This window comes from Pseudopodoces humilis, chromosome 13, assembly GCF_049639895.1.
Source record: "Pseudopodoces humilis isolate 2021_Gansu_Grassland_sample_001 chromosome 13, ASM4963989v1, whole genome shotgun sequence".
NCBI lineage: Eukaryota > Metazoa > Chordata > Aves > Passeriformes > Paridae > Pseudopodoces > Pseudopodoces humilis.
In genome coordinates, this window is record NC_142212.1 from 8,581,001 (window position 1) to 8,589,219 (window position 8,219).

At 39.8% G+C, this 8,219-nt stretch overlaps 1 protein-coding gene across 9 annotated transcripts in view; it reads left to right on the forward strand.

The window, feature by feature from the left end:
- CCDC66 (coiled-coil domain containing 66) overlaps positions 1–7,266 on the forward strand; it is a 21,839-nt gene extending 14,573 nt beyond the window's left edge. For 8 of the 9 annotated variants that reach the window (XR_001331418.2, XR_015773644.1, XR_015773648.1 and 5 more), the window contains 6 exons: positions 445–923; positions 1,720–1,757; positions 2,005–2,288; positions 2,751–2,878; positions 5,466–5,607; positions 6,902–7,266. Coding sequence is in view for 1 of the 9 variants with exons in the window: in XM_005522118.3 (XP_005522175.2) it covers positions 445–923; positions 1,720–1,757; positions 2,005–2,288; positions 2,751–2,878; positions 6,902–6,982 (1,010 nt within the window). In the remaining 8 variants the exon portion in view is untranslated. The remainder of the gene's footprint in view (positions 1–444; positions 924–1,719; positions 1,758–2,004; positions 2,289–2,750; positions 2,879–5,465; positions 5,608–6,901) is intronic. The other variant, XM_005522118.3, reaches the window with a different exon arrangement.
- The last annotated feature ends 953 nt before the right edge of the window (positions 7,267–8,219 follow it).

Genomic DNA, 8,219 nt, shown 5'->3' on the forward strand with positions numbered 1-8,219 from the left:
ATCACTTTTACTCACAAGGAATAAAGCTAGCACAGACACTGTCATCTTGGTGTATCACAGTGTACCATTTTATTCCTCTATTTATTACTATTTATTCTTCAAAATAAATGATATTTCTGTATAGTTGTTACTTACCAGTTACAAATCCCATAGTCTGTAATGTAGTGTCAGTTTAGGGTCCCAAGCCACACAGGCCCAAATATTTTAAGTAATTTGATTTGGTTCTCCAGTCTTCTGTATTTTATCCCTTCCTCACTGAGTTTGCTTCTACAGGTCCTGTCTTCCCCAGAAAAAAAAAAAGAATAAGAAAGCATTATAAAACTGTAGCAGCCATTTTTTAAATAAAATAAGTAACAGTAGATTGATACATATACAAATACATATACAAAAGCCAACCAATTTGAATAGCTCAGACTTGGAGTTAAAATACTTCTCTTTTTTTAGATTGTTTTAATACTTCAGCATACACTGAGTCAGCTGAGGAAAGAACTGCACGTTGTGAATCGCCTGATATTTCCATAGAATATAAAGAAACCTCTAACAGCAAAAAATACCAGAAGGAAATGCAGTATATGGATAAAAATAAACTTCCAGGAAAAGAGACCAGTGATATTTACAGTGACCTGTATGAGCAATATGCAAGAAAAGAAAGACACATTAAATCTTCAGAAAAATACAGCAGAAGACCTGACTGGAACATAAACAAGCCTGGGAAAAGGTACATTCCAGCCTCAGAAAGGTACCCTAAGCCACTACAGAAACAGAGGGAAGAGAACAAAGTGCGCCGCCAAATAGAGCTGCTGCAGCTGGTGGAGAGGAACAGCCCTGGGCAGCTCAGCACAAGGAGGGGGGGACACTCAGCCAGGTCTCTCTCACCTCGGGAGGAAACAGCTGTGAAGAGTAAGGGCCACAGAGGCAGAAAGGTGGGTTACTGTCTGGCCTTAGAGAACAATGATGTGTTTTTAAGACTCTTGTTCCTCACAGTTTTACCTGGGTGGGAATTCAGTTATGTAACTGGAGCATTGAAATTCTCCTACTTGTCCTATAGGACACAGTGACATCATTGACTTGCTTTTTTTGTCCAGTCATTGTGTTGTGCTGACCAGTGAGGTACAGCAGTACCTGCTCAAGAAAACAATGTTTATTTCTGCAAAGAATATGGATTACTGAGGGTGTACTCCATTGCTACAGAAATGCATCCTTCATAGTGGAGTCATTCTCTATTTGCAGTAAGCATTGTATCAGTAGAGCCTGTGGCTGGAAAAAAAGTCTTGAAAAGAAAATACTATCAAATATATTCTTGGCTTCTCTTTTGCTCTCTTTCTCGCTCACTTTCTGTATGCATAAACACCTCACTTTCCCACACCTTCAAATACTCTGGACCTTTCCTTTAATATCTTGGATTGAACCTTTCAGGTTTATATATTCCTATGTTCCAAGGACATAGGAAAATATGCATAATATTTTTAATAGTATGTAGAGCTGCCAAAAGACAGAAAATTGGAGCAAATCCTCCTGTAATTTGTTGATTTATGTCATGGGCACTACAAGTCTCTTAAATTCAAATATTTGATAAATACCTTTCTCCTCAACCCAGGTCAAACAGTCCTTTTGGAATTTCAGAACAAACATGCTCTGAAAAATCAAAGGTTTTGATTTTTTTTTTAAAAAAACACAGAGATTTTTATTTTACTTTTGACTTTTTTGGTTTTCTCTTAGGAAGAAAAATTTCATAAGAATCACTTGAATGAAGAAAGGTACGTCAATACTTTGCATCAATGAAATGTAGGAATACATTATTACTGAAATGCACATGCTTTTCATTCCTGATTTTTTAAAAGAATTTAGGTTTGTCTAATTGTCTGCTATTAAAAATACTCAAGACCATACAGATTGCAGGTATAAAAACCAAGTTAATGAACAAAAATCCTGTCCTCCAAAGATTCTTTGTTATTTACTGAAGAATTGTTTGGGCTTTTTTATAACTTCAGTTGTTCCATACAGATCTGAATCACCACCTGTTCCAGCAGTTAGGAACAGATTACTCCAGGTACAACAAAGACAGATGCAGGCTTCTCATTTCCCGGTGTTTAACCACCGCGGTGGAAGAGAGGACAGCCCGGCAGGCTCCCAGCAGAGGCGCTCCCCCGCTGCCGTCCCTGAGGCTGCCAGACCTCCCTCGGCGCAGTTCGTGCCCTTCCTGCGGACACGGGAGGTTTACTGCCTCGATCCAGAGGCACCGCTGAGCCCGCCCTCCACACAGCACCCCCAGCATCGACACCTGCACGGTACTGAAGTGATTCCGGGAGAGGAGAAACGTTACAGTGACTTGCACTGGAGTGCTGCAATTTTAGCCAATTTTAGATTTGATTTTTACTGAATTGTGCAGTAATCACAGCAGTGCACAGGCTGTGCTACCAAATTACACTCAGTATTAAGAAAAAAAAAAACCACAAAGTTTGAAAATATCAGAAAAGCAACAAAAAAATTCTATTATCAATTCTTTGTATGTTTGTTTACCTTTCATGAAGTATGATTGCACTTCCTTGCATTAGGTAGATTTCACTAGACATAGAGACTGGGATTTAGGAATCTAAATGTTGTTTGACATGAAAATAGAGACTATAATCTTGATAGCAACCAGCCCCTGATTTCTTGATTTTCACAAACTTTCAAAATCTGCTGCTTCAAAATGAGAAGAAAATTAATAAAGAGTTGTATTAACTGATTTGATACATGTTTGCTTTCAGATTCTTACCAAATGCCACAACAGATTTTTAACTCAGATCATGTTAGAGATCCTCTTTTAAATCCTGATGTAGTTACAATCAGAGAGAGACAACAAGCAATTCTCAAAGGATTGTCAAAGTTACGACAGGTAAGCAAAAATTTATTGGATAACTGTGCATGTGTATATATATACTGAAGTAAAAATTATTACATCATTAATTTGTTTTCCATAATTTGATTTATGTTTTGAGCTCTGTCCTCTACTTTTGTTGCATTTTACTAGTATTGTTTTTCACGTGTTGCTTCCACCTTTGGATAGTCCTTAAGGAATGTGAACTCCTGAAGTGAAGTGAAGTGCCTGAGCAAACTTGAAACACAGAGAAATGACTTTGTTTGGTGTCCAGGTTTCCATGGTTAGGGCTGTTTATAGGGAATGTATCGGTTTCAAAAGAACAGCCTTTTAACACAACACTAGAATTTGTTAATGAGGTTTCCCCTCGGCAGTTCCTAGGTCAGACGGAACAGTGGGGTTGGTGCAGAAGGGTTGGTGGAGTGGTCTCATGTCAGGCCTGGAAAAATATTGTAATTTACAAACTGGAAGTGTGAACACTTAAAAAATCCTTTCAAGACAGCTGCTACTTGTTAGCATGTAAAAAGAAAATTCAGAATTTGTCAATCAGCCAGGTTTTCTGAAAAGAAAATTAAAATTAGCTTAATGCCACAGACACACGAGCTCCTGAGGTAAAAGCCTCTGTGTGTTTGTGTACATTGTTCTCTTTGTAGTCAGGTACTTGTAATGGCATCTTATCATTAAAGCCCGAGTGAATTGGATACTGCATCTATTGGCAGCAAGGTGTGGCCCACAGGTCTGGACAAGCACATGAGCACTCCTCTTTCATGCCTCTAAATGGCCTGACAGGACCGCAAGACAAAAAAATACTTCAAGCTTGCCTTTTCCTTGTGAAGAACACTGAAAATAAACATGTACCAGTATCTTCCCTTGCTTTTGAATGGGTCTAAACCAAATGTATCTTACTGCTAGCAGCAGTTTTCTCTGCATTGAGAGAGGAAAATTTCATAAATAATCAAAATAAAGGGAAGACAAGCTGACAGTGAAGCACAACAAAATTAACAGTAGTTGATTACCTGTTGTGCTTTAGAAAGACAGAAGCACTGCCATGTACACATGGTGCTTCAGCAGTAGGTAAATTCCTTGTGCAGAAAAACACTCATAACTTCCCCAGGTCAGTAAGAAAAGTTGTGACCCAAGAACACTGAAAAGCTGCCAGTTTCTAACAGCTTCCACCACTGGATCTTGTCTTCCCCAATGCTCAACATTTTTGTTAAATATCTACAGCTGTTAAGTATTTTGCCTTCTGATCCAAAGGAATCTACTCCACAGCAGTGTAAAGACACCTTTGCTGGTGCCAGGAGCACACAGGGGCCAGCATCCCGATCCGCACATCCCACTATTGTTCATTCCACAGCAGCTTTTACACTTGGACACGTGTGACACCAGTCCCTGCCACTTACTTATCTTGGAATCCCAGATCTGGGGCTTGGGGCCTTCCATAATTTGTGGTTTTCTTATCTTCAGTTTACAAATACAACACATCATTCCAATCTAACTAACATGAATAACTACATCTTCCTTTATGACACAGAGATCTTCACTTCAGACTTAAGGGCCACCTACGCCTACTTCACTGATTGCTCTGTAGTTCCTTATCTGTTCTAGCAGAACCTGTGACTTTGCATCTTCACTGTTTTCTTTGGCAGTTTTCACTTTTTGGTACTTTTTGATACTTTGTCAGTTTTCACTTTGAGCTGGCCAGGGCTAGCTCCGTGTTTGGGAAGCAGTTAGGGTTATCACTCTGAGCATAGGGCTGGGTCCGTCCTTGGAAGCAGGTACAGTTTGCAATAGCCCCTCGGTCCTTGTGCTGTTCACAGCCTGCAGTGGTTCACCTTGTTTAGGCAGGTCCATGTTCTGTATTTCACTTCACTTGCCAGTGGCATTTTGCTGAAGAGTAAAGCCAGGTTCAAGGTACAATTTAATCCTTGTGCTTGCCAAGGATACAAAAGCCATGGTTATTTAAACAGGTTAAAGTTGGCAAGCTTAGAGAAGCCACATGAACCTACAGTCAATTTTGCAGTGGCTAAAAAGCAAGGTTAGTCTTTCAGTGGATCTTGGTTCTGCAAGAGAGTTACTTTAAAACATGTGGAGTTCCTTTTTAAATACCTTGTCAGCTGCAAAAAGCATTTAGAACATGACCTGTTCCATTTCAGTATATCTTGTATACCTAAGTCTTGTGTACTGCTCCTGATGACACCTGTTTTACATCAGTTATTTCACTGAGAAAGTATGAATGGGGCAGGACTTTGTCTGAAATACAAAAAGCTGAGTTTTCTGTTTCAGAAGATATTCTAGTCTTGCTCTTTTACATTTATATATATGTATATAGAGTAGATTGATAGTTTCTGACTACATACATACATCTAGATCTTTATTTACAACATATTAGCCATTGTTCTGTCTGGGGGAATTCACATAATGGTCACATAATTTTTACCAGTCTTTGCTCTTTGAACTCCACGCCCATCAGTGATAAATACAGCTGGGCTGGTGCAGTAAGAGCCCAGTGGGACTGGCTGACCCAGGGAAAAGAAAGGGCAGAGGGAGGGTGAGTCTGTCACTGCATTTGCTACAAGACAGCAAATCTCTTCCTATGTCTCAGGTCACAGCAGGAATAAGAACTAGCAACAGACTCACTCTCCTCACTGAAATCAAAAGTCAGTGGATAAGCCGAGCAAAGTGAATTATTTGTGAAAAAGAAGGGCCAAAGTTTAAGAAAGAGGAGCACACCCCCCTCACCCCAGGTCAGTACTTCCAGAGCACCCCATTGTTCCTTAGGCAGCAGCAGCAGCGCTGCCAAGGGCTGCAGGTGACAATGGCTGGGTGGGGACACACCCCCACAGCTCCCTGGGGAGGCATTTCCCATTGCTCAGCACCTTTCCAGTACCTGTGCAGCCCATGTGACAAACACTGAACTGCCAGCTTTCAGGGTTACTCGGTCCTCAGCTCTTGGTTTATTTAGGGCACTTTATTTTATAACTTGGTTTTGTGATGCACTTCTAAATGCAAAAAATGCTCAGTAAAAATAATAATTACTGTCACAGACACTGAAAACACTGACCCATTAATAGAAATAAGCAGATCCTGTTTAATAAGAAAGCAATTCATCAAGTGATTGAAAGTGGGCAGCTGCTGCCTTAGAAGGAGCCAAAGTGGAGTCTTTACAGGCTGCTTTGCAGACTTTCCTTTGGTCCCACCAGGAATCTGTGTCTAAACTGCTGTAGGAGCTGCTTCCTTGCATTAGGTCTGTACTGAGCTGTGCCAGCAGCCTGTAACTTATCTTTGAGAAAGGCCTTGGAACTCTGAGAAAAATAATTAGCTTTTCTTTTTTAAAAAGCAAACTTCCATGGTACCAAATTATTTCTGCCAAGTCTAAAATAGAGAAGCAAGAGGCCAGATGTATCAATATATATTATCATGTTAATTACAGTAAAAATACTTCTTTTTAATTTATGCATGTACTTGACACAGTTCTATCGTGTATGACCTGATAGACAAGGATACATTTCCAGGAGGTTTTTTTTGTGACAGGTTTTCTCTATCATCACTTGAAAGAACAATTGACACAGCACAAACCTTGAACCCTTTGACAGTTAATCTGTTTATCCTGAAATGTCTGACACTGCTCTAGTTCCAATAGCTCTGCTGCCCTTGCTCTGAAGGATATTGTTTGTGTTAAGGCTAAATCATCAGTGCCAGTGCCCACCAGGGTTTTGGGTTCTGCTTCATACAAGAATTCACTGCAAATGCAGAGACAGTGCACAAAGGGATGAGAAAGTTCCATCTCATACAGTGGAAAAGTTTCCCTCTGTGTGCACATCCCTGGCAACAGGCCTGGCTTCCACTCCAGTCACACATGAATGCTGTCCAAGTGCCCTCACCCCCAAGTCTGTGAGGCTGTACTGCTTTTTCTGAAGCTGGGTACTTAAAAACCATTGGCCCTTAACAAGGAAATTGTTTTCAACTGTGAAACAATGACATTTCATTAGTTCAGGCTGTTTGAGGAAGACAGAACGTTCACATTTATATTTATTTCAGGGCCTCCTGCAGAAGCAGAAGGAGTTGGAGAACACTCTGATTCCCATTGTAGCTCAAGAGAACTTCATGCCACCGTTTTGAGAGGTGCATATAAGTGTTCTGAATTCTTAATATGGAAATGCACAGCACTTTGCTACTGTAATTAATTATGAACCACCTCTTTTTTATGAAAATTAAATTATGAGAATTTTGATAGACTACAGGGTGATGTTAAACTCATGATGGTTTGTCTGTTTAGAATGGTTTTCATGCTACCTGAAGACATGTGGCCATTTAATATAAACTACCAAAAACATGGAAGTAAACCGTTACATGGGTTTTTGTAGAACTCTGTGAATTTTGATAAATAAAAAGATTAAGATGTATTCTGAACGGTTTTAGTCATCTTTGTTGGTGTTTTTACATATACAAAACTGCTTGTATTACAATTATTTAATTATAATATATATAATTATAAATATATACTATAATATATAAATATATATTATTTTTCAATATTCAGCCACCTTTTAGGCTTACACAGGGAATATCAACTCGAGTACACCCAGGTGTTAAGACCACAGTTCATCACACAGTCTGGTAAAAACCATTGATAAAAGGGAATTATTTTTTTCTGAAAAGATTACTTGCCATGTTTGGGGGGAGGGTAACGAGTGTTAAACTCATCTGGTACTGGTTCTTAACTTGAATAAATCAATCCACTGTTTATAGAGGGAAAGAAGTAACTTTAGGCAAAAGTCTACAAGTTTTTTGTTAAAAACTGCCCTTTTTAACCAGTAACTTTGCCCCAACTGATTTTGTGAATTTAAGAGTTATGTAGTTTCAGACACTCAGCTGATACCAAACAGCACATCCCATAGAAAAACACTGAAATCAAATTACAAATCCCCCCAGACCCAGGGCTTTGGACAAGCTGAGGATGAGCAGTGGAAGTCAGAGGCTCAGCAAAGCCAGCAGTGCAGCATCAAGGGGTGTCAGGAGACTCCAGAGCTGCTCACCAGGGCTGCTGCTTTCCAGAAGCCTGAGGCAGAGCACGATGAACAAAAGGAGAGAATCGCTGAGGGGGAAGAGGTTGGGAACTCAGCAGATGTGAAATTTAAAAGGCATGATTAAGAAACAGATAAAACCATACTTACCCCAGTGCTAGTTCACAAAACAAACAAAACCAGACAAAAAAAAGCCCGAAAGCCCCAGGCATCATTAAGCTGAAGTGAGAGAGGACCGAGGTTTTTCTGACCCAAACTGAACTCCCCCAATCATTAAACCCAGGTTTGTCCTTCTCTCATTACAGTAATCACAGTGGCCAGATAAAAGCTGG